Genomic DNA, 27,629 nt, shown 5'->3' on the forward strand with positions numbered 1-27,629 from the left:
CTGGCTAGGCTGCAAGTGTAATTCTCAAAGAAGGAGAAGATCTCCCAATTCAAGTCCCTACCAAATATTTGTCTTTCTGGCCTTAGAATTCTGCTATTCTTTTGGCGTCCAGTTATGGGGAGTGTGTGTGTGTGTGGGAGGAGTATTCATTATCCAAACTGAACGCTGTGTTTTAATGCCCAATGCATCCACTAATATTTATTTATTTTTGTTAGTACAAGACCGACTAACCCACAAGCTTAGGGTCTGGGGGAGCATGATGAAAAACATTGTTATTAATACTTGGGCTGCTTCTTTTAATTTGTCTCTTTCCTTGTACATGTCTGCACTGTTATTGAGAACTGGGTCTTCAATGCAGTCAATTAGCAATAACTGAGCTACCTCCCTGCCACTGAAGTCCCTGCTGACCTGTAGGTCACCTTGCAGAAGGGAGGAGGCATGGGAGTGTAAGAGCCGGTCATGAGGGGTGGAGTGTGAGGAGAGACTGTTCCATGACGTGACTTCGGTTTGTCCCACAAACTGGTTCAGGCCAGAATGGAGGCTGCTTTCCACAAACTGCCCCTTTGATTGTCTGATCATAATCAACATTCATTCTGACATTAATTGGTACACTTCTTTGCCTCCTGCTCTGCAGCAGTTCTTGGAGCAGGCCTTTGTCTTTTCCTTGTCAAGCATGTAAAGTAATTTCCAATACCTGGTAGCATTCATGAATAGTATCTGTGACTGTCCCTTTACTCTATATAATTCTTTGTTCCCTGCAAAGAAGTGTGGGCATCCATTTTGTCTTGCAGTCACCGGAGAAGAAGCTTGCATGTGAGTCTTTTTTTTGCTAAACTGTTACTTGCCAGATTGGAGTGGCTGCTTCTTTTGTCAGTCTCTCTCTGCCCCCCATTTATGATGCTAGATTTTCAGTTTTGGGGCTTTTCTCTGAGTCTGTTTCTATGAGCACCAGGCTGGTCCACATTCTGCTTTCTGAAATGTTCTCCTGACATCATTCAATAAAATGCAGTCTGAGTCGTTGCTTCCTGTAGCATGAGTGATGAAACACAGTGATTCACATTCTGACTGAATCCTTGTTAATAGATAACTTGGCAATATAACTGAGGCTAGGGACTAGCCATTGTGGCCACAGGGCAAGAAGTACCCTCTGCTCACCAAAGGGCCAGTAGACAGTCATCTCAGAGCCCAAGGGTAAGTGCATCAGGACCATTGGAGGACTGGTCTTTCCTCTGGTGTCTCCCCGCCACTGAGCCTGGCTCTGTTTCCTTCCTGTTTCCTCCCTAATCTCTCTGAGCATCGGGAGTCAGTGTGGACTTTACATGTGGAAAAGGAGCTGGGAAATAAGGGGCTACTTCCAAGGGCAGCTTTGCCTGTCTGTTGGAGGTACAGAGCTCTCAGCCACCTTGAACTAACAGAGACCTGAAGCCATTGTATGTGGTCTCCCATCCATAGCAGGGTAGGCTCATGTGATGCATGCAGTTAGGTACAAGGAAAAGTTGCAATCTGAGAATTAAGATGTGTCCCCATACATCTGTTGGGGCACAGCAAACAGTCCATTTTCTCTTTTTTCTTCCCTTTAGGCTGATATCATCATGCCTCCTTGGGTAGCCTTCCCCAGCCTCATACTACTTTGGGCAGGTAAGTGATAGGTGGGCTGGGGTTTGGAAGGCCTGGGCATGAGGCAGTGCAGGGTGTGTGTGGGTGTGGGTGAGGAAGATGGATGTGCTTGGACTCTGTTGGAAGGTAATGGGTCAACTAGTGAGCAAAGAACCAGGCTGAAATCTTACTCCAAAGTAATTCCTTAAATGGTATGAATCACAAAATCTAAGGGTAAGTATAACATTTTGTTGTATGCTGCCATTTCTGTTTAAGAAAGAGGAGGTGGGTAGGTAGTTGGGTATACATGGACTTTTCACATGTATTTAAGAAATAGTAGCAGTGTTTTCATTGTGTAGGTGAGAATGGAAGGAAGACATGGGGATAGGATGGAAAAGAGCCAGTCTTTCATTTTACATTTTGTGCATTTGTTTTTAACTATGTGCAAATATTTCTTTTAAAAATAAGATATATCCTGGCTAGTGTGGCTCATTTGGTTGGGCATCTCCCCATGCATCAGAAGGTCTCTGGTTCAATTTACAGTCAGGGCATATGCCCGGGGTTTCTGGCTGGATACCAGGTAGGGGCATGCAGGAGGCAGTCTATCACTGTCTTGCTGTCACATCAATGTTTCTCTCTCTCTCATCCTCTCTCTTATTCTCCCTCTCAAAATTAGTAAAAAATCTTTAAAACAGTAAAAATAATATACATGGTGTCCCAAAAATATATATACACACTTTAACAGCCATTAGCTCAATTTGAAAAGAAAATGTATTTAAATAAACACTGTCTTTATAATTATTAAAAGTGTGTGTATACATTTTTGGGACACCTTGTATATTATTTCAAACATTCTCTGAGTTGGAGAATAGATACAACCTAAATTTAAAAATAATAGTCACCAGAGGTGATTTGATTATGGGAAAAAGTTCATTTAAATTATGCCTCCATACTAAAATTTTAAGTTAGCATGCTATATTTGTAATCTACAAATGATGTTAGGCAAAATTAAATATTATAGGCATCAAGAGAAAAAATAGACTCTTACTTTACGTAATGATTACATTTTATTTCCAGAGCACTTTGAAATTCACAGCCCCGTCCTAACTGTGATTAGTTGGGTTACAGCATAGGGAATATAGTCAATAATATTTTAATAACTATGAATGGTGTGAAATGGGTACTAGACTTATTGGGGTGATCACTTCACAAGTTATATAAATTTCTAATCACTATGTTGTACACTTTCAACTGATATAATATTGTATATCAATTGTAATTTAAAAAGAAAAATTAAATAAATAAGATTAGTTGGTACATCTCAGATTTCATTTAAGGACCAACTTGACTGCATTTGATAGTATAGGGTTTTAAAAATATGTATATTTTTATTGATTTCAGTGAGAGGAAGGGATTGGGAGAGAGAGAAACATCAATGATGAGAGAGAATCATTGATAAGATGCCTCCTGCATGCCCCCTACTGGGGATTGAGCTTGCATTCTGGTGTGTGCCCTGACATGGAATTGACCCTTGATCTCCTGAATCATAGATTGATGCTCAACCACTGAGCCACACCTGGCGGGCGACAATATGGGGTTTTAATGCCACTAGTACTAGAGAAAGTTTTTTTTTTTTAATTTATTGATTTTTCACAGAGAGGAAGGGAGAGAGATAGAGAGTTAGAAACATCGATGAGAGAGAAACATCGACCAGCTGCCTCCTGCACATCTCCCACTGGGGATGTGCCCGCAACCCAGGTACATGCCCTTGACTGGAATCGAACCTGGGACCCTTGAGTCCGCAGGCCGACGCTCTATCCGCTGAGCCAAACCGGTCTCGGCGAAAGTTTTTGTTTTTAAGTGGCTTAATTTAGTACTTGATTGAATATTCTTCAGTTCTCTGGGTTCACCATGGGAAGTGGGCCTCGCTCAAGTGCCAGCTGTCATCTACTCATGAGAATGATTTCTACTTGGATTTTTTTGGACCATCCTCAAGAGCATGATCAGCCTTGGCTCTTCTGGAACCATTAGAAACCTATTTTCTAAAAATGGATTCCTGAAAGTTTATTAGACTTCTGCCTATAAGGCAACAATACTTTATTTATTATTTTTATATTTAAATTTTTGATTAAAATTGTTGATTTGTTATTCTACTTACTTATGCATTCATTGGTTGATTCTTTTTTGAAAAAATATATTTTATTGATTTTTTACAGAGAAGAAGGGAGAGGGACAGAGAGTTAGAAACATCGATGAGAGAGAAACATCGATCAGCTGCCTCCTGCACACTCCCCACTGGGGATGTGCCTACAACCAAGGTACATGCCCTTGACTGGAATCAAACCTGGGACCCTTCAGTTTGCAGGCGGACGCTGTATCCACTGAGCCAAACCGGTCAGGGCCATTGGTTGATTCTTGTATGTGCCCTAACTGGGGATCACACCCACAACCTTGGCATACTGATGTTGCTCTAACTACCCAAGCTACCTTGCCAGGGCCTAATAATACTTGATTTATTTATTTAAAATACATATGTTCATCAGCCTGGGTTTTGGGCTCAATCCCCAGTATTGACAGTCATTTGGTTCAAACATTTTGGAAATTAATTTGATAAAAATATTTCTGCTCTTTGTCCTGGTAATTTCTATTTTAGAAGTTTATCCTATTGGGAAACAATTCCAAATACAGAAATAAGTTTAGCCCTAGTCAGTTTGGCTCAGTGGGTAGAGTGTCAGCTCATGGATTGAAGGGTCCAAGATTTGATTCTGGTCAAGGGCATGTATCTTGGTTGCAGGCTCAATCCCAGCCATAGTCAGGGCTCATGCATGAGCCAACCAGTCAATGTGTGTTTCTCACATTAATATTTCTCTCTCTCTGTCTCCCCACTCTCTTCCACTCTTCTAAAAATCAATGGAAAAATATCGTTGGGTGAGGATTAACAACAACAAAAAAAGAAATAAGTTTAAATTATGTGTTATTTACAACTATCAAAATGCTGATAAAGATGTAAAAAGTAAAACATAAAAAAATTTAGATTCAATATTAAAGTCACATGATTACAAATGAAATACACCATATAAAGAGAAGTGGACATAAATATAAAATTACAATATTGAGGCCTCACACTCAGTTTTGTTTTTATTGGCAGATGTTGTTGTTGCTCAGACACGTGTGACTGGAGTGGTGGGACAGTCTGTCACGCTACCGTGTACCTACTCAACAGCTGGTGGAATCGCACCCATGTGCTGGGGCCGAGGGCCTTGCTCTTTATTCAGATGCTCAAATACACTCGTATCGACTGATGGCTACCGTGTCACCTATGAGAAGGACAAACGTTATAGGATGAATGGAATCATTTCCAGAGAGAATTTGTCTCTAACCATACAGAATGCAGCCCTGTCTGACACTGGCACCTATTGTTGCCGTATTGAGTTCAAAGGGTGGTTTAATGATTATAAAGAGAATATATTTTTGGAGATAAAGCCAGGTGAGTTTGTCTTCCTGTGATCACTTCATGTGCATGAACTGAGATGTTTACTGTTTGGTAATGATATTCTCTTCCTTTAAGAAAGAAAGAGGAGGTTCTTCAATCCTGTTTTTTAATAACTTTGGGGAAATAGAATTACTTACTTGTGTAGAATGAAGTGTTAAAAGAATCTAGAGTCAAGAGCGTAGACTAGAGGGCCTTCCCAGTCTGCAGACTATCTCTTAAAGCAGTGCTTCAAAAATGCTGGTTAGTTCATGAAGAGGCATTCACGGCTCCATAGGGAGATGAGGTGAATATTTTTCTCAAACTAAAGTTATTCAATGTAAACAACTGTACCTTTTCTCTGAGATGATGTCCCTGAAAATTTATAAAATGACCTTTCTTAACATTTAACATTTCAAACCTAAAATGGAGATTTTCAAATGTATAGACAATATTGTCAAGTAGATACATTATCAACTTTGACATTTACCAACTCAATCATGTGCATTGTGTAAACGTGTATAGCCCCACCCCCATACTTTGCCCTACCTTGGATTTCATATTATATTGTGATATGATATTGCTTGTTTAAAAATTAAAATGCATTCCAATAACTGTTTATTAGCTGCCTTTAAGATTTTCATAAAATCTAAAAACCTGGCTAATTCACATTTTTTCTCTCTTGAGATGGACATTATAATATCCCAAGTTTCTGAGTTCTTCTTTAATCTCCTTCCAGTAAAGTCTTATATTGACAGTAGAATACAATATTTGTGACTTTAATAAGCTGAATCTCTTTATCTTTTTTTATTATATTAAGAAACCTTTATTTGCAAACTCCCAATTTTTGGACTAGGTTATTTCCTTTGAAAAGGCAAGTAAGAGCCCTAGCTGGTTTGCAAAGCTCAGTGGATAGAACATCTGCATATGGACTGAAGCGTCCCGGGTTCTATTCTGGTTAAGGGCACATGCTCAGGTTGCAGGCTTGATCCCCAGGAGGAGGCATGCAGGAAGCAGCCAATCAATGATTCTCTCTCATCATTGATGTTTCTATTTCTCTCTCCTTCCCCCTTTCTCTCTGAAATCAATAAAAATATATATAAAATTTTGTTAAAAAGGCAAAAAATATAAGGACAGTTCAGATGGAGAAAAAGGCTGACTCTGTAGAAACTGTATCTGAGAAGCAATTCAGAGAAGCCAAAGAAGCTGATGAGATATAGCTCTATAGACAGATGTGCGGTAGCAGCACATGGAGAAGAGATTATGATTATGAAATTTTGGGAGTTGTGAACTTATTTTGATCTGTCTAAATTTTTAAATATAACATGGAAAGGAACAAGTAGGAGACTTTTACAGTGCTTCCCAATTCTTTAATAGAAAGATACTTGAACTTCCAATAACCAAATCTCTGCTTAAGTTTTGTTTCATTATTCACAGGCTCAACTTATTCCTCACCTTTCTGTTAGAGGTTTTCCTAACCTACATCTGTACTTATATCTTCCTAGCTTCTTTCTGGGAAAGACACTAGTATTTTCTACTGATGAGGACAAGTTCCTTACTCGATCTGTTTTGGTTCCCTCTTATTTATTGTTCCTTATGCTCCTTTGATCAGATTTTTTTTTTTGCATACTTGCTTTTTTCTCTATATTAGATTTTTTAATGAAGAGAAAGGATTAGAGTATATACTCCTTAAAAGCTTCTGACTACAGCTTAGATCAAGTTCATCCAACATAATAGCCAGGGCCAGATCATATTCAAAACAGGCCATGGATTGTTTTATAGATAAACTTTATTGGAACAGCTATACCCAATCCTTGTACTATCTGGACTGTGGATGCTTTCACACTGTCAGAGCTGAGCACTGAGACCATAGAGGCCCAAAAGCCTAACAAATTTACAGTCTGGCCCTTTACAGGAAGTTTGCTGACCTCTGCTTAAGACTAATGCCTTGCATGTAATAGATACCAATATTTGTTGAAAAAAAGTTTAGCCTGTTAAGGCACAGATGGGCTTAATTCCATATTAAACGAATTCTCTAAAAAGAAAGACATTCAAACCGATTGTCTACTCTAGGGGTTTCTTTTATAGTTGGTAGAGTTGAGTTTGAAAGAAGCTTCTTGTAAAAAGAAAAGGTGTTGGTGAGCAAAATGTACACATTTTTGAATCAGGCCTTCATTGATCTGCATTTTTGCCAGGCACTGGGTTTGGGTTTAAGTCTAGTGTCAGCATTCTCTGTGTAGCTCTGAGACCTTCCGTAAGTGGTTTTGATTCCAACATCCTATCTGACCCTGGAAAGAGACAAAGTTACTACCTGTGGTCTAGTCCACCTTCCAGCCAATAGATAAAGTGTCTGTGTGATCTTATCTATGCTAGTGGGTGTAAGTTAACCCTCACTTAGGGTGCAGGTCTCTTTGGAGGGTATCCTCAAGACTGAAATGAATACTATGTATTAGTTAATATCTTTTTAACTTTCTGGGCCTAGAAACTATTTTTTAATTTAGTCATTCACCACTGAGAGGACAAAGACAGGTCCAGGCTCTAGACATTTTCCCCAGCTCCGCGATATTGACGAAGATACATAAATCTGACATGCGTGGTTGGTCTTCTCAGAGTGCTTCAGTGGTAACCCTGGGTATCCTTTATCCCCTCTGAACCTCCTCGTATATATTCTTGCTATACAGCTATCTCTGTTTTCTTTGGCTTTTCTTCAAGCCCTCCCCTGTAAGGATCTCATTAACCAAGGACAGGTGTCATAGTTCAGGGCAAATTAGTGCCCAGTTTTGCTTGGGGACAGTCTCTGGTTGGTTATTTTGATGTAAAGGCCCAGCACAAAGTTCTTGTTCCCTGCTGCTTGATTAATCCTTGCTTTCATGTTGATTTCTAGCTCCAACCACTGCTCCAATACCACCTAAGGTCTTCAGCTCTGCTCCTACCACTCCAGGGACCACGCAGAACCTCAAAACAGGTAAAGCCATTTGTTTCTGAGGCCAGAGGCCTTCTAGTAAGAGGGTGGAAACCACCCAGGGCATGTTTTAAAACGTACAATTCAGGATAAGGGTTCTTAGGTGGCTCCAAGCGAGGGTTTCATAGCATCTGTGAACCCCAGTCTCATAGCCAGATTTTGTAACTATAAGTATTTTCAGAATAGGAAGACTCATTGGGTTTTTAAAAAAATCTTTATTGTTGAAAGTATTACAAATAATCCCTTTTCCCCCTCATTGACCCCTACTTGTCTGCAAACGGTCCCCACCCCCCATGCCTTTACCACATTATTGTCTGTGTCCATGGGTTATGCTTATATGTATACACGTTCTTTGGTTGATCTCTTCTACGCATCCACCCACACACCCCTGCCTTTCCTCTGAGATTTGCCAGTCTGTTCCATGCTTTAAAGCTCATTGGTTTTTCTGGTCAGATTCTCAAAGGCATTCATTATTAGCCCAACCCCCCAGATCACTGATCTTTGATATCTAATGAGGATGGTGTGGATTTTGCCCAATGAGTACAGGCTTAAGAGGAAAATACAGGAAATTACAGAGAAAAATGGTCAAGTTAATGGCATTCTGTTCTCCCAAGGAGTTCTGAATAGGGATCCTTTACTTCACTCTGAAGTCAGACTCTCCACCTGAAAATAAGATTGCAGTGAAGTTAATATTCACTCTGTCTCCTATGTCAGGAACCATGCTAAGTACTTTGCAAATGTTATATCATTGAATTCTTATGACAACCCTATGCGTTGTAGGTGTGATTCAGTCTTATTTTATAGGGTGCTGTCAAGTAGATACAGCACCGGCTTTAACAATTGTCCTTTCAATCTTGTTGCATATACATTGTGTAAGCATTGAAATAGACAAGTTCATTAGAAAAACTGGTTAGTTTTTCTCCTATTTATTGTTCCTTTAAAATGATTTTTTTTTGCATGTTCGCTTCCCCCTCCATACTCTATTTAAAATTGGAGGAAGGAACTTGGATTGTATCTTCCTAAAAGCCTCTGATTATACCTTTGACCAGGGTCAGCAAACAACAGTCCAGGGCCAGATTAGATTCAAATTAGGCCTACCAACTGCTTTATAAATAAAATTTTATTGAAACAGTCATATCTAATTATATTATCTTTTCTATAGAAAACTTCACACTGATAGAGTTGAGCAACAGACTCTAAGATCATCAGGCCACCAGAGCTTAATTTAAACATTTACTCTCTGACCATTTACAAAACTTTGCTGACATCTGCTTTAGATTAATGCATATATATATTTTAAAAGAAAGCTTATTGTAAAAGAAAAATAAGGTGCTTGGTGAGAAAAAGGGCCACATTCTTGAATCAGGCCTTCATTGATCTGTTTCTGAGCCATGCATTGTGTTTAGGCTTAATTCTAGCTTCAGCTCTCTCTCTGGGTAGTTGGAGACCTTCTGTAAGTGAGTTGCAAATCTACCCCATCTCTGACTCTGCAAAGTGTCAAAGTTATTACCTGTGGTCTAGTTCACCTTCATCCAAATGTATGTTGTACAAATCCTTCCTGTGATCCTGCATCTGCTAGTGGGGGTGAGTTAATCCTCCCCCCACCACTTGAGAGGGTACCCTCAGGAGTGACTGAATTTAATGCTACTTATTTGGTACACATTTTGGGTCTGGGAGCTGCTGTTTAAGTACATCTTAGTCATTCACCACTCAGAAGACTAAGGCAGATCCAGGCTCTAGATATTTTCTGTACCTCGCAGATGTTTATGAAGATACATATATCTGATATAAATGGATGATCTTTTCACAGTACTTCAGCTTTAATTCTGGATAGCCCTTTTCACCTCTGAATGTCCTGGAGTGCATACATTTCAATGCATGTTTTCCTTTGGCCAGACAGTTTTCAGATTTTAATTGAGAAAGGATAAGAACTCTGAATTCAGGAGAGGTTGGTGCCCAATTATGCCTGGGGACAGACAGACTCTCATTAGTTGAATTGATATAAAGGCCCAGCACAAAGCTCTTGTTCCTTGCTGCTTGATTAATCCTTGCTTTCATGTTGATTTCTAGCTCCATCTAAGGTCACCAGTGTTCCAACACCACCTAAGGTCTCTACCTATGCTCCTATAATTCCAGAACCAACATGGAACCTTAAGACAGGTAAACTGATGTGTTTCTGAGGCAAGAAGCCTTCTAATGAGTGGATGAAGAAGACCAGAATATGTGTTAAGGCAGAGTTGCCATCTATGCTAAAAGTTTTTCCCTGGGCCTCATGTGATCTATGAAACTTTGTCCAATATTACATTCATCTAAGAGGTATCTTCAGAGTGAGGGGATCTTTTTTTAAAAAAAATTGGATCCTCAAGGGGTTTCATCATTAGCCAAAGAACCCAGACCTGTGATATTGGACAACTAATTATGTGGATATGTTCCAGATGGCATTGGTTTATGAGAAAAATCTAGGTTATTCCATAGAAGAAGGGAAATCTGAGTGGAATTTCTTTAGTCCTCTCTGAATTTGGACCCTTCATACAAGGATAAGAGCCTACCACTAGTTTTACCTATAATATTTTATTGAAAGAACCATTTCTAATCATTGTACCATCAGGTAGGTCTATGGCTGCTTTCACAATGACAGAGTTGAACAACAGCCACTCAGACTATAGCCGCCAAACCCTAACACTTTCATCTGGCTGTTTACTGAAGATTTGCTGACCTGTGCTTTAGACTAATGCTTTGCATATAATAGATACTGACAAATATTTGATTTATGTTTCTTGCATTTCATGGCAAAAATTGGCTTGATTCCAAATTAAACTGGATCTCTCCAAAGAAAATCTTTTAAACCAATGGCCTCCTGTTCAAAGGTTCTCTTTTTTCTAGTTAGTAGAGCTAATATTCAAGGAAGCTTCTCATGGGATACAAAGGTGCCTGGTGAGAAAAAAGTGCACATTGTAGATCAGGGATTCATTGATGACCTTTTGTGCTAGGCACTGTGTTTGTGCTTAATTTTAGTGCGCGCTCTCTCTCTCTCTCTGTTGTGGGTAGCTCTGAGACTATTGTAAGTACTTTGAAATTGTAGATCTTCTCTATCATGGAAAGAGCCCATGTTATTACTTTTTTCATCTCTTAGTTTGGAAGGAATCATTAGTGGTCTAATTCACCTTTCAACCAAATGTATAATGTATAAATGATCTGTGTGATCTAGCATATACTTGTGGTGTGAGTTAATTTAGGGTGCAGGACTCCTGGGAGGGTGTCCTCAGGACTGATTAAAATGAATGCTATTTATTGGGTAAACATTCTGGACTTGGAACTGCTATTGAAATCTTAGTCATTCACTACAGAGAGGACAAGAACATGTCCTGGCCCTAGACGTTTTCCCCACTTCACTAATGTGTATAAAGATATATAGCCCTAGTCCGTTTGGCTCGGTGGATAGATCATTGGCCCTCGGATAGTAGGGCCCCAGGTTTGATTCCAGTCAAGGGCACATACCTGGGTTGCAGGTTTGATCTTCAACCCTATCAGGGCAAGTGTGGAAGGCAATTGATCAATGTCTCTCTCTCTTTCTGTCTCTCGCGCTCCTACTCTCTGTAAAAATCTATGGAAAAATGTCCTTGGGTGAGGGTTAAATATATATATTTAATATGCATGGCTGGTGTTTTCAAAATGCTTCAGTGAATAAGCCAGTAACCTTTATCAACCCTGGAATATATACTTTTCAATGCAGCTGTTTCCTTTTTGCAGGCTGGTCCTCAATCCCACTCCTGTCAGATTCTAGTAGATTAAGGACAAGAGATCTGAGTTTAGGGGAGAATAGTGCCTAATTCTGCCTAATTTGGATATGTTGATATGCAGGCCCAGCAACAAAGCTCTCATTCTCTGTTTCTTGACTAATCCCTGCTTTCATGTTAATTTCTAGCTACACCTAATGTCACCATGATCCCAACATCACCTACCGGTATGGTTTCCACCTCTGCTACTGCAACGTCAGCACCCACGCAGAACTTCAAGACAGGTAAATTGATGTGTTTCTGAAGTCATTAACCAATTAAAGAACAAAGACAGGTCCAGGTTCTAGACATTTTTTCTCACCTCACTGATGCTTATGAAGATACATAAATCTGATATGCATGGTTGGTCCTCTCAAAGTGCTTCAGTGTTAATCCCAGGTATCCATTTTCACTTTTGAACTTCCTGGAATATATACTTTTCCTTGGGCCTAGAGACACACTCAAGAGGCCAAAGAGCCGCATGTGGCTCGCGAGCCGCAGTTTGCCGACCACTGGTCTAGGGAATTCCAGGAAGTAGGGTTAGGCTAATGAGAATCTGTCCTCATGTTCTAGACATTTTCCCCACCTCACACATGTTCATGAAGATACATACATCTGATATGCATGGCTGGTCTTCACAAAATGCTTCAGTGTAAATTACAGGTTTCCTTTTCACCTGTGAAACCCCTGGGAAATATACTTTCCCATACAACTGTTTTCTTTTTGCCAGTGTGACTTCAAGCCCTCCCCTGTCAGAGTCTATTTGAACAAGGACAGGAACTCTGAGCTCAGGGGAGATTAGTGCCCAGGTCTGCAGGGGAACCTAGTCTCTCACTGGTTTTGTTGATGTTCATGCCCAGCACAAAGCTTTTGCTTTTTTTGCTGCTGGATTTATTCTCATTGTCATGTGGATTTCTAGCTGCACCTGAGCTCACCAGGGTCCCAAGATCACCTGGGGTCTCCACCTCTGCTACAGCACCAATTCGCCTGCAGAACATCCTGAGAAAGAAAGTGATGTATTTTTGAGCCCAGAGGCCTTCCAATAGAGGAGGTACACCACCCAGGGTATTATCATGAGGTGGAAGTATAATCTAGGATTAATGTTCTTCCCTGGGTTACAAATGTGAGCTTCACAGTAGCTGACAATCCTCATTCCAGATTACTTGTTTCCTTTGTGTCTATAAATATTTTTCAAGTAAATAGACCCATAGTTTTTTAAAATCAGATTCTCCAGGGGATTATTAGCCCCCAAATCCCCAGACCATTTATCTTTTTTTAATTTTTATCTTCACCCAAGGATATTTTTCCATTGATTTTTAGAGAGAGTGGAAGAGAGGGAAAGAGAGAGAAACATCAATGTAAGAGAAACACATAGATTATTTGCCTCCTGCACCCGTCCTGACCAGGGCCCGGGCTGGGGAGGAGCCTGCAACCAAGATACAAGCCCTTGACTGGAATCGAACCCTGGAACTGTTAGTCCGCAGGCTGACACTCTTTCCACTCAGCCAAACCAGTGAGGGACTCAGACCATTTCATTTATTTTTGACATCTAATGAGAATGGTGTGGATTTGGTTCAGTTGAGCACAAGTTTATCAGAAAAATATAAATGAGTGTCTGCTTAATGAGATCTACCCTCACTGAGAGCTGGAAGTAGAGATCCTTTTTTTTTTTTTTAAATATATTTTATTGATTTTTTTACAGAGAGGAAGGGAGAGGGATAGAGAGTTAGAAACATCAATGAGAGAGAAATATTGATCAGCTGCCTCCTGCACCCCCTCCCCCCCACTGGGGTTGTGACTGCAACCAAGGTACATGCCCTTGACTGGAATCGAACCTGGGACCTTTCAGTCTGCAGGCCGATGTTTTATCCACTGAGCCAAAACAGTCAGGCTGGAAGTAGAGATCCTTTATCCACTCTGATATTGGAGCCTCATGTGGCAGGTAAGGCTTCATCAAGATGACCCTGTGTGGCCCTAACCAGTTTGGCTCACTGGATAGAGTGTCGGCCTGCGGACTCAAGGGTCCCAGGTTCGATTCCGGTCGAGGGCATGTACCTTGGTTGCGGGCGCATCCCCAGTGGGGGGTGTGCAGGAGGCAGCTGATCGATGTTTCTCTCTCATCGATGTTTCTGGCTCTCTATCCCTCTCCCTTCCTCTCTGTAAAAAATCAATAAAATATATTTAAAAAAAAGATGACCCTGTGTGACAGAATTCATGCAAAGTTCTCTTTACTCCATTTTACAAATTTTAATTTATTTATTATTTTAAATTACAGTTGACATACAATATTATATTAGTTTTAGGTGTACAACCCCATGATTAGACATTTATATAAGTTTCACAGTGATCACCCTGGTAAATCTAGTATCCATGTGACACCATATATAGTTATTACAATATTACTGACTATATTCCCTGTGCTGTAGTTTACACCCCCGTGACTATTCTTGTAACTACCAATTTGTACTTCTAAATCCCTCGATCTTTTTCACCCATGAACCTAACCCATTTCCCATCTGCTAAGTTCTTTACAATCATTGTATTACTTAATTCTTATGACAGCCCTATGCATTGAAGGTGTGATTCAGTTCTACTTTATAGTTGTGGGCACAGAGTCCAAGTTCATTGTTGAAAGACATATGAGTAGAAAGTGGTTGAGTCAGGATTCAGTCTCCTTTAGTTTGAATTTGCAACTGTGGGTATAACTACTGGATGGTGTTTCTGCCATGAGGCCTGAAGTTATATTAGGATGAATTTGTCCTGCTCTGACACCCTCATTGAAAAAGCCCTTTATATAATTACCTTGTCTTTTTATGTCAGTCAGTGACAGTTTTGCTTCTAGCATTCTTTACTTTAGTATGTAGCATAAAATTTTTTTTAAAAAATGCTGTTTATACTTATGACAAAGTAAATATCTGATTTAAGAATTTCAGGGATTTAGAATGTATAGCTTCTCTTTTTAATTCAGGCTACATGTTCAAGTTTCTGAGTTTAGATGCAATACAAATGGAGAATAATTTGATGTATGGGTGGGGAAATAGCTTGGCCTTCTGAGGACAAGTTCAGGTTCAAACCTTCTATTTTTAAGATTAAAAAGATAACACTTAGTGAAGATTCTTAAAGCCTTTCCAACTCTTTGACTCATTGAGGTGATCTGGATTCTGAAGAGTAACAGAAATGTCTCAACCTCTTAGCCAGAGAAATCTGGTGGAACATTGATTTTCCTTAACTCCCATTGAGCCTTGTGTGTATTTATCTGGTAACCAGGAGGGATCTGAAGCATTTGGGCGATGAGCTGAGTTTGGAGGAGAAGGCTTTAGGTTAGAACTCAGATTTTAGAGCCATAAAAGTATATCAGAAAAATAGCTTTGTTCCAGGCAGCTGAACATACTAGAGAATCTGTTGACTTTCTTAATATTGATTTAGCTTCTTTATACTTAGTTTGACATAGTGTGTGCCTGTAAAAGTGTGAGGATTAGTGGACTTGGTTTAGTGAACATATGTAAGTTTTTTTACTTCATTTAAAGCAGAGATTCAGAAGAAAAAAACTGCGTGACCTCCTGGGGAATATTAATTGTATTATTAGTTGAATTGAGCCTTATCTTTATCCTGATAGTTTCCTAAGGAGTTTGAGTCTAGAGTTGAGCTTCACAGTACAGGAAGGAGGTGAGCACTGGAGCTAATTCAATGCAGAGACATTTACTTTTACATCCACTACCCTGTCTGTCCTCAGTGCCTCCAGCACATGTTTGTTTCCTAAAATATGCATGAAATGGTTGGATGTAAGATTATAGGAGGAGGGGAGCAAAGAAAGATGCCCACAAGAAATCAAACTTGGGGAAGAAGTTAAGGTCAAGAGGCCTTTTGCACAGACCTAAGTTGGATAGACTGATCATCTGACTTTCTTGTACTGTCCTGTTCTTTGTTCCTAAAGAGAGCCACATCCTGTTATAGGGTTCAGTATTGGAGGTAAACTTGCAATGGGTTCAGAAGATAAGGAAGGGTGATGTTAAAATGTGAAGATGGTGGTGGGAAAGGGGAATCAGGAAGACTGATGAAAGGCAATAAGGAAAGCCCAGGTCTGCGAATTCTTGCCCAGCCAGCACCACTAATTTGCTCTAAGTTCTGTGGTGCTCTCCAGGGAGGGAACATGAAGATTTTATAAGGAGGCAAGTGATGCATAGCGGTGTGCTTGAGAATTCTTAGTGATGCTTTTTGGTGAGAAATGGAAGATGAGTCAGATAACACAGGAAATCAGTCATTCAGAAGGAGTGAGCAGAATGCAACTGCAGAAGGAGCTGGGGTCACGGTCTACCAGGAACCTGGCCGAGGGCTGTGAATCATTACCAAGTTGAGAGATTGGGCAATGCAGTCACCTTGAAGAAACTTCAAGGAGTTAAATATTGTGAGGGTGTATTCTGTGCTGGTTCATATGTGCATCTCTCTGGAAAGATGTGTGCATGTATAATCATCAACTTGAATAATGTCAGAAAATCCAGATTGGGGTTTTTGTGAAGATGGGATGACAGATTAGTATAAATTCCTAGGCTCTGTTCTATGAACATGAAATGTCATTTGTATGGATAAAAGCTTAATCGGGTGTCTTACATAAGATGCACTGTCATAGGCATTATGCATTTAGGGAGATCTTAAGAGTATGAAAAGTGTGAAATAATTCTGTCTATAGATAACTGTCCAGACCATTATCTATATCAGATTTATTCCTGATAATAAAGACCTAGTTGGCAGTGCAATGTCTCAATGTTATCTTTGAATAAATTTCTAAGAAAGAGTTGAAGGTAATTCCCAATTTTAGGTTTGTTGCCTATTTTTGTTGGGGCTGGAGATTTTTCTACAAATAGAACAGAGCTCTTTCATTCTTTTTATTTCAGAAACCACTTCATCTTCTCCACTGCAGACAACAGAAACCCAGCCTATCACACCACAGGAAACAAGTACGACCAGCTCATCATTGAACTCTTCTTGCCCAATAGGTAACTGCATTTTCTTTCCTGAAGACCTAGAGCATTCAAAATTTGAAAGTCATTGACATATAGTTAAGAGCACATATTGTGACATGAGTGCCGACACTGGCCCCTCTAATCTGCTATGTGACTGAAACAAATGTCTTACCCTCTCTGAATCTGTTTTCTTCATTTCTAAATGGATGGAACATCACTGATCATGCGGAATCCTTGTGAGGATTAAATGAGATGAGGAGCTTGGGACATAGGTATAGGGGGTAAGTGATAGCAACTATGACTATTACTTAGATGTCCAGAGTATCTGACTAACATAGGCAGCTTGTATGATTTGGGAACCCCCACATGCATATACCGATTTTTCTAAATCAAATGAATCAGTTTTGACTCCATATTTATTACTGGGCTTGCCCCCTTTGGCCAGAGCTGTAAAACAATTACCTCCAGACCGAAATGGTCACCTGTGTTTACATTTTGCTTAAGCTCCAGAGTCTAAATACACCCAGCAGGCTGTTCTGCTGCCTTGTCAGGCTTGCAGGTACTAATAGACACTTAGTGGTGGGTTGGGGACAACAATGCTGGCACCAAAGAGAGAGTCTCCCCTACTCTCTGACAGATTCCATGTAGTCTCTACTCTTGAAAGGGTAGATTGACCTGTCTTTCCCATGGTGGAGAAAGGTGATACTGAAACCTATCATCTTTACCAGCTGACTCTGTGCCCCATAGTGGGAAGCGTGGGGAATGCCACATGCTGACTATGTGTCCTTGTGCTGTATCCAAACAAGGTCAAACCTTGCAAGACTCCTCCTGTGTATGGCCCCCTGTGGCTTTAGATAATAGTGGCATTCAGTTTTGAAAGTGGAATCGCTGACAGCACGGAGAAATTGGGGCCAGTGCCAGCAGCAGGTGTGAACAGGGCTGGTGCCATCAGTGGGTGTGAGTGGCGACTGCTGGCTGCCCCAATCACCCCTTAGGAGCAGGGGGAGGTAGAGAAGCCCTCAGGGGTGATCAGGGCCGGCAGCCACTGCTTGCACCTGCTGATGGCACCGAACGATTGGGACCGGCGTTGGGCACCGGCAGTGGGTGTGAGCAGTGGCTCCGGCGCTGGCAGCGGGTGCAAGCCGGGCCAGCGCCTGCAGCAGGTGCAAGCACCAGGCGGGATCGCGGTGTGCAGGAGCAAAGAATTTTTTAGTAACCACCAGAGGCTCACCCCGATGACAGTGACTGGTGCCCTGCCTTGGTCTGGCGCCCCCGCTCACCTGCTCCACCATCCCGCTGCGGCCACTGCCCGCCATGTCCCTTGCACTCCCCCGGTGGTCAGCGCACGTCATAGCAACTGGTTGTTTGATTGTTCTGGTTGTTCCGCTGTTCAGTCTATTTGCATATTAGCCTTTTATTATATAGGATAGTCAAGATATGGAAGCAATCTAAATGTCCATCAATAGGTGAATGGATAAAGAAGAGGCAGTACATATTACTTGGCCATATAAAGAATAAAATCTTGCCCTGGCCAGTGTGAATCAGTGATTAGAGTATTGACCCATGCACCTAAGGGTCTTGGGTTTGATTCTCGGTCAAGAGCATGTGCAGGAGGCAACCAATCGATGTGTCTTTCTCACATAGATGTTTCTCTCTCTCTCTTTCTGTCTCTCTCTCTCTTCCTTCTTTCCCTTCCTCCTTTCCACTCTCTCTAGAAATCAATGGAAAAAATATACTCAGGTGAGCATTAACAACAACAACAAAAATCTTGCCATCTGCAACAGCATGGATGGACCTAGAGGGTATTATGCTAAGTGAAATAAATCAGACAGAGAAAGACAAATACCATATGATTTCATTTATATGTGGAATCTAAAAAAGGAAATACATGAATAAACAAAACAGAAACAAACTCATAGATACAAAAAACATTTTGATGGTTGACAGATGGGATGGAGTTTGGGGGGATGGGTGTAAAAGGGGTGGACAGGATTAAGAAGTACAAATTGAGGCCTGGCCTGTGTGGCTCAGTTGGTTGGAGCGTTGTCTCGTGCACTGAAAGGTGGTGGGTATGATTTCCAGTCAGGGCACATACTCAGGTTGTGGGTTTGATCCCTAGTCAGGGCATGTGCAGGAGGCAACCAATCAATGTTTCTTTCTCATATTGATGTTTCTCTCTATCTGTTTCTCTCCCTTTCTCTCTCTCTAAAACCAGTAAAAGAATGTCCTTGGGTGAGGATTAAAAAGAGAAGTACAAATTGGTAGTTACAAAACATCATGGGGATATAAAGTATAGCATAAGAAATATAGTCAATAATATCGTAATAACTATGTATGGTATCCGGATGGGTACTATATTTTTTGAGTGATCACTTCGTAAGTTATTTAGATGTCTGGTCGTTACGTTTTCCACATGAAACTAATATAACATTGTATGTCAACCCTATTGAAAAATAGGAAAATTATTTTAAAAAGTAAACTAAACAAGAAACTAATAAAAATGGTCACTTATAAGTCAGTTTGTATGGGGATTGGTAGAGATTGGAGGCAAGAAGAGAGACTTTTTATGTCATTTTCAGTTTAGACTGTCTAAAAGTACTAGTTATTTAAAATATAGGAGTAAGTTAAAATTAAGATATTTTTAGCATTTAAAAATTTTGCATGCATACATAAATATAATGTTTTTACGAAAAGCCCTTAAAGAATAGTACCCTTTAATATTAGGATTTTAGGTATATGATATATTGGTCTTATGGTTGCTGTACCATGTATTTTTCTAAAGTACTTCTGGATCAAAGCCTAGGCACCTTGACATTTAAGGTAGGAATTACATGCCACCTGTCTTAGATATCTTAGTACCTTTTGCTTACATTTTTAATGTAAGATCAATGTAATGTCCATTCTGAATAGAGTGGTTTGATCTTTAGATGTGCATATGGACTCTGGGCATTCATTGACAGTTCTTCACTGGCATGAAAATATTGATAATCTATCTATAAGTGGCATTTTAAACCTGGTTCCAAAAATGGCTTCTGTACCCCTGATTTATAGGTAAAACTTTATATATAATGCATTTCTTTTCCATAAAGAAGAAAAAAGGGGTCCATTTTCACAGGGTCCATGACAAAATGATTAAGAAACACACCTTAAAGATAAATTATTAAACACTAGTAACTTGGTATAATTCTTGCAATGCCTGCAGCATTTTTCCAATACCTAAGTGTTTGTAGCAAATTTTCAATATTTTTTATAATTCTAATTAATGTTTTTTTTGTTGTTGTTGAGCAGATGGGAATAGCACTGTGCCACAACTTTCAGATGGCAGTTGGCAATGCAATAAAACTGTAAGCAAATTCCTTCCTATTTTATTAGCCATATTCACTTGTATGTCCCCCTGGAAGCAAGTTACATTTAGAGATTACTTCTGTAAGGCTGGGCTACATATTGGTTCTTTCTAGTTAAGAGACAAAGAAGAAAATAACTTGCTTCTTAAATAGGGGTGCTTTGGTTAATTGGTAAAGTTCATATGGATACAGGTAGACCAGTTTGTTAGAGATGCCTGATAACTCACACACATACACACAACACTCACACACTACAGACTTTCTCCTGGCCAAAAAATTGGACAAAAAAAGAATGAACTAGTTTAAGGAGAGTGAGTTAACATAACATTCCCTGGAAGACTCCAGTTAACATTAGGGGAATAACATGCTTTGAATCACTGTGCTGGCATGGAGGCTGTTCCAAACAAAAATATTATGTAAATGAAAGTGCTGCTTAAACATAGGTCCCCTAATATCCTTTTCCAACCCAAATGCCTTCTATATAGAAATTTTGGGGCTGTTGTAAAGTTTTTCTACACCTTAACCTCCCCATAGGATGACTTGTTAAGGTGTTAACTGGTCACAAGTGGTGAGAAATGACAACCTGCAATAGCAAGAGAAATTCAAGCTGAGACAAAGTGGGCTGATCTTGTGTAGGGTTAGATTACTGTTACTGTTAACCTTAGTTACAAAGCAAACACTGCATAGGAGTGATGAAATATTTTACCAATTTGTATGGCATGATTGATCCAATGAATGTGGGCTGAATTTGTATATACCTCCTAAATATCAGAACTGCCACTATGGAAATGGTTACTATATCGCTATATAGCCAGATTTATGCGGATTTTTTAAAGCACATTTCACCCTAGCTGGTTTGGCTCAGTGGATATAGTCTCATCGGCCTGCAGACCAAAGGGTCCCTGGTTTAATTCTGGTCAAGGGCATGTACTCAATTGTAGGCTCCTCCCCAGCCTGGGCCCTGGTCGGGGCTTATGCAGGAGGCAACCAATCGATGTGCTTCTCTCACATAGATATTTCTCTCTGTTTTTCCCTCTCTTCCATTCTCTCTAAAAATCAATGGAAAAATATCCTCGGGTGAGGATTAAAAACAATAATAATGAAAATCAAAAAATAAAAAAGCACATTCTGAATGGCGAGGTTGTTCTTGAACTCAGCTGTAGGATGGTTAGGTTTAGCAAAGAGTAGAAGCAATTTGGATGCAAGTTCATCATAGGTCACAGCAGAATCATCGGCTTTTTGTGCCTTGATTCTGAGGATGTCAGCATGTCTCCCTGGAATCTTGAAAACATGCAGCAGGTATTTTGACCCAGTAGGTCAACTCCCTGGACTCTATGGTAAGGAAAGAATTGAACAAAAACATGAAGATGCATGAGAAAATATGTTCATTTATAATCATGAAAATGTTATGAACAACCTCAGTGGTCAATAGTAAGGGATTAATTAATGAATTAATGAATTAATTAAACACACCCACATATTGCCATTAAGAATGTCATTATTTCAGTGCATTTACTGACATGAGAAGACATTATTATTGATTATTATGTGAAACTCTAACTTTAAATAGTATATATACTACAGTATATATTGAATATAGTCATTATTTATGTTAAGAAAAGAACACTACCCCAGGACAGATTATCAGATATGGCCTGGGGACCTCAACACCTGGGGCCCTTTCTGTCAGCCCACGAAAGGGGGCGGAACCATATCTGCAAGACAAAGACCCCAGAAGGTTATTAAAAGTGAAGCCCTCTGTGTGTTTCTTCACTCTGATTTGGAAATTATTCCCGGAGTCCACTAGTGTTAATAAATGAGGTCCCTCCCTTTCTCTAAAAAAAAAAAAAAAAAAAAAAGAAAAAGAAAAAAACACTAGACAGAAAATACTGAAAGAGTATGTAATAAAAAACGATAACAATGTTTGTTTTGGAGGTGTAGGATTATGGTTGATTTTAGTTTTTCTTTCCTTATGCTTAGCTGCACATTCTAAAATAAACATGTAGTTTCTATGTAATGTAATATTTATAAAAAGCAAAGCCTCCATCTAACCACTTTACTTCCTCCCCCCCCCCCCCCCCAAGATAATTCCAATGCAGCTTTTCCCTCCCAGATAGTGGCCATTCCCCTTTAAACATGGATGGCATAAATTCTAAATTACCCTGTTATTTCTCGTCATGTTTTCCTGGACGTGTCTGAAAGTTCCTTTCCCAAGGACTCTACTCAATCTGTAGTTGACAGACACACAGAAACAGAGGTTCAGAGAAGTGTAATAACTTGTTGAGGGTCTCATAGCAACTAAAAGAGCCAGGATTCTGACTCCAAAGATTAAACTTTTATGCACCAAGAAGCTTGATCCTTCTCTCTGATCTTCCTTTCTGTTAAAATATCTACCCTGTGGGATCTTTTTAGGATTAGAGCTAAACTATGTAAAGGGGCCTGGCATGATGCTTGGCATGTTTTGGGCTTATTCTAGGAGGATAATCCCTTCTAAATTACCCCAGGAGATTTTAAACAAAATTCTGCATTTTTAACCAATTGCATAGCATTTTAAGTTAAATGTTAACCAGGGCCAAGCTTGTGAGTAAGCTGATTTTAGGTCCATTTATTTTTATTTATTTAGTTATTTATTTTTATATTTCTTTATTGATTTCAGAGAGGAAGGGAGAGGGAGAGATAGAAACATCAATGATGAGAGAGAATCATCAATCGGCTGCCTCCTGCACGCCCCCTACTGGAGATTGAGCCTGCAACTCAGGCATGTGCCCTTGGCAGGATCGAACCTGAGACCCTTCAGTCCACTTGCAAAAGCTCTCTATCCACTGAGCAAAACCGGCTAGGGCTCAGGTCCATTTATATAGACATAAATAGAATCTTGAATTATAGTTTAAAAAAAAAAGGACTGTATCAATGGCCAAATTCATGAATTAAGTACATCCAGATAACATCACCAAGTCAACTTCTACATGAACATTTTTTTTCTTTTTTAGTATCAGAAGAGAATATATTTATGAAAATAACTTATTGATTTCTTTTGAAGATATTGGTAATTTACATGTAATAAGGAGCACACTTCGCACCCATATAAATCCCACTCCAAGCATGATGTAAAACATTTCCAATACCCTAAGTACATATTGAATTTCAAATTCCCTTACAATTTCACCATGGTTACAACCTCAGGAGATCATTTGGTCTTACCCATCATGATCTAGAAGTAGACAAGGGCCAATTAAGACAAATGTGTCTGAGTACATTATTTGAGGAAATGATTGCTGTGTATAATTCTAACAAGATGCTTTTTCAATCTGCTGATGTTCCCTTAGCACACGGACTTGAATCAAAATTCATGCTTGAGCACCAATAAGTCACTCTACATTGGACTCTCCATTATGGCCATGGTATTGTTGCTCACTATTTTGGCTGCCATAGTTTCCACAAGTAAGTCATTTCAGAACTGTGCAGAGTGAGGGCTGTCTAGCTAAACTGCCTGGGTCTAGGGAACTTCACACACCACGTACTTTTGATTTCTCATAACTTCCCTGTTTCATAACCTTGTTTTTTTTTTGTTTTTTCTTAAAAATATTGGCCTGTAAAAAACAAAGGAAATTTAAGTTCTCCACAGGAGAAATAAAACACTAAGAAATAAGGGTTTGTTGGGTGAAGCTGGGATTTGGAAGGCAACAAACCACTGTACTAAGCAGATTTGTTTACTCTTCCTCCTCTTTTCCCCTCAAGACCCCGTTTCTGCTCCCATGAAGGATAATATTGTTGAGAGTCTTACAGCACTCACTTAGCTGAAGAGGAAAATGAGACATTGGAGGGAAACAGATTTCAGGCCAAGGCTAGACCAACGGGTTTCAAAAACTAGCCATCCACCAGCTCTGTATGAGTACGTGTGTGTGCAGCTGGCCTCCATGGATGAACCACAATCATCCATTTTTAAAAATGAAATATGATTATTAATAATTGCATTAAAGTAAGTTTGGGCATATGTGTGAATACACTAAACCATTAATAAACATGAGATAGTTTGCACACCGGGGCTTCTTTGGGTCCTACTGAGTCAACAGTCACAGGGAAGAGCCTAGTCTGAGTTTTGTTTGTTTTCCTTTTTTAAAAAACATTCTTCTAGCCCGGCCAGGGTGGCTCAGTGGTTGAGTGTCATCCCCTGCACCAAGAGGTTGCTGTTTTGATTCCTGATCAGGGCACATGCCAGGGTTGTGGGCTCTGTCCCCAGTAGAGAGCTTTCAGGAGGCCGCCCCAGTAGGGGGTATGCAGGAGGCAGCCAGTGTTTCTCTCTCTCCCTCTTCGTCCTCTTCCTCTCTCTAAAAATCAATAAAAACATATTAATAAACAAACAAAAACATTCTTCTAAATTTAACTTTTTCCGCCTCTGGCTTTGTACAGATTTCGTTTATATTAAAGTAATAGCAGAAGTACTATGCTAGTACATGGTTAGAAAAAGATCTCATAAACTCTTTGACTGACATGTTTTATTTTCTCTTCAACTCTTCCCCAATTTAGAATATTTGTGTGGGAAAATAAAGGTGTTGCAAAGAAGGTAAGCTTGAAGGGTTCGTGTCAATGCCTTTTGATGTTTCTACTCTAATAAAAATAAATAAATAATTCTCTCTGTTCCTCTCCTCTTTCTCCTGAACTCTCCAGTTTACACCCTGGATCCTGACAAATCTAATTCAGTGGCTGCCTCCATCACTGTCCACACCTTCCAGTGATATTGTTAGCTTTCTATATTTACATGGAATTGTGCCATGAACTTCTACAGAAACGGCACTTCAATCCTAAACTCTCAGACTAAGGGAACTAAATCTCAATAGTGTTTGATGAAATTACATTGGAATGAGTTGTTTGGTTTGTTCTTGATGTCATTCAGTATTTTGTTTACTGAAAGCGATGACTGAAACAGACAAAACATAGAAGCAAATCAACAGAGTCCTTTTAGTGCTTCCAGGCAAATAGCATGGGGAATGTAGACCAGGGTAGTGGGCTGTGTGAGTGAGCCTGATGGAGTAAGAGGCCACTGGCAAAGATCTGGAGGAGGACAACTCCAGGCTGAAGCAGTCCCCCATCCCCTGTCGTTCCACACCCAGCATGCTCTGCTGCTTTACATTAGATATCTGGCTTCATAGCATTTGATGTACAATTTTTGCAAATCTAACCTATTGCCCAATTAAAACTTAAATCTCCTTTACTTTCATCCACTTCCTGTGGCCATCTAAACAAATACCTGTAATGGTATGAAACCAGTATTTACCACTAATCCCAAGTAGCCTGCTTCTTTTAGTCCAGTTAGGGCTTTAAGCAAGGTCTTTCTTTGATTCACCAGCCATCCCTCTTAGGCTGCCATTCATTATTCCTAGTTCTGTTTTGTTGGATGTCAATCTTTTTTATGTCTTAGTTCCATGAGCCAATCCACAGACTTTGCCTTGAACAATAACCAACATATTGCAAGTGCTCCATAAATGTTGGCTTCTATTATTGCAATAAAGCCCACATAGCAATAAACCTGTGAGATAGGCACTATTATTCTCACTTTATACATTGGAAGTCGGGTTCAGAAACATTAAGTGACATCCAAGTTCATACCATACAGCAGATAAAAGACTCAATATTAGGTCTTTGGGGTCCAGAACCCGGACTATAGAAGATTTGACTGCCTGCTTTCAGCAATAGAAGGAAAAAGAATACTCATTAAGGCAGAAAAGCATGATTCCTGTCTTTTCACTGTCAATATTTTATGTATCTTTTTAGTTGATTTTTGCCCTTTTCCTGTCAACATATTCTTTACATCCACTTCTTATCAATTATAAAAGAAACAATGTAGAAAATATTGTAAAATATAAAAGAGCAAGAAAAAACAAGAGAGAGAGAAAGAAGGAGAGAGAACGAGCGCATTTATGATGACACCTTTGGGGCAGCTCTTTCACACTGACTCATTTTGAACTCTTGACACCTAAACTGGTTCCCACATGTACGCCTGGTTCTTTTAATGATCTGAGTTGAGTGAAGACTCTACATTTCATATCATTTCTGGGCAGGCTCAGGTAATAAAAACCATCACTGTGCACAAATTATAAAACAGCAGCTATATCAAAGCTCTACACATAACCTTTTTATACATTTGCTGTGTGAGTGTATTATGAAAGTTATCTAACACATGGCTTTCCCATTCTGACCATAAAGACACAGTAAGATTTTTGACATCATGATCCAGTACACACTTATGTGAAATCACACTATATTACTACATAACACACTCTGATATTTTGTATTCTGTTTATCCTAAATACAGGAAGTAGACAACTATATAGATTTAATAACCCTCTCTAAAGAGCACAATCCACAGTTGGAAATACACCAGCCAAACCATTTCATAACCACCTTTGTGAATATGCATCTTGATTTAGTACTTCCATTTCATGTCTGACAACTGTCTTAGATTTTCAACTGTTGTATTCTATTACATGGATCTCTTGAAGGACAATAGTCTAATACGTCTTAGGTTTTGCTTTGCTATTTTTTTTCAATCCTGCTTATTAAACAAACTTTCCCACAACTTAATATTTACAACTCTGGAATCTTCTAGTCATTTAATAGGTTGTGTGAGTGGGGCTCTAGTGTTGCAAATAGACAAATGTGCTGCTCGTTATTTAGAAATGATATTTTTCACTTACTCATGTTATTCTTTTTGTAGTGAAGAACCTCAGACTGGAACTTCGCAAAATGAAACTGCAGGGCACTACCAAGCACATGAAAGTATCTACTTTAAGAACGATCTTTACAATGTGCCTTAAGACCCAGCGGTTCTCCAAGGCTTTAGGACCTTGACTGCAGAAGACAATGACCAGAACTCACCATGTCTGTCCTTTTTAGCTCCAGGATGATTTTTCTGTCAATATTTCATGGCGTTACAACATGTCAGTGATGTTGGTTAGAGTGTCTTTAGCTCATCAGTGTGTAGTCACCCTTATTGGTAATTAGTCTTAAATTTTTATACTAAAATTGGCTCAGTCTTTCTGGGCATAGCAGAGCTCTCTCTCAAATATGAACTGAACATTTTAGAATTGTATATTTTGTTTAGACCCTATGAATCATGTATCCATCAAGAATTCTCATTGGGTAGACAATAAATGAACCAATACTTTGGTCACCATAGCTGTCAAAAACATTGGAATAGGACTTAAAATCAGAAAATCTGATTTGGTACTTAAATGAGTTCACTTGGAAGCATTTCTTATCTTGCAACTCATAATGTTTAATTTCTTAAGTTACTGTAGGCTTTCAAATCATGGAGGTTCACAAGTTTTTATTTACCTGGTGGGGAAATAAAGTTAGTGTGGTTACCCATTAGATCTTTTTTTCTTTTTTGGCTCTGAAAATATAAGGTTTTAAGTGCTTTCCCTGGGACCAGGATGGGGTTTTTAGTAGTTAGAAGAAGGTAGGATGTTTAGTGGACCAAGTAAATACCAGGGTAAGAAAATCAATTGCCATGTGATTTAA

The 27,629-nt window shown here is 39.5% G+C and overlaps 1 protein-coding gene across 1 annotated transcript; it reads left to right on the forward strand.

Annotated features, from left to right (window-relative positions):
• The first annotated feature begins 1,381 nt into the window (after positions 1–1,381).
• Positions 1,382–27,015, forward strand: LOC102442236 (hepatitis A virus cellular receptor 1-like). The gene is made up of 11 exons (XM_023754087.1): positions 1,382–1,456; positions 1,581–1,638; positions 4,745–5,083; positions 7,950–8,030; positions 10,098–10,187; positions 11,953–12,048; positions 16,696–16,797; positions 20,053–20,108; positions 23,435–23,549; positions 24,636–24,672; positions 26,824–27,015. The coding sequence occupies exons 1-11, from the start codon at positions 1,433–1,435 to the stop codon at positions 26,921–26,923; spliced, it is 1,098 nt and encodes a 365-aa protein (XP_023609855.1). The 5' UTR covers positions 1,382–1,432; the 3' UTR covers positions 26,924–27,015.
• Positions 27,016–27,629: the final 614 nt, after the last annotated feature.

This window comes from Myotis lucifugus, unplaced genomic scaffold (genome assembly GCF_000147115.1).
Source record: "Myotis lucifugus unplaced genomic scaffold, Myoluc2.0 scaffold_56, whole genome shotgun sequence".
NCBI classification, from domain to species: domain Eukaryota; kingdom Metazoa; phylum Chordata; class Mammalia; order Chiroptera; family Vespertilionidae; genus Myotis; species Myotis lucifugus.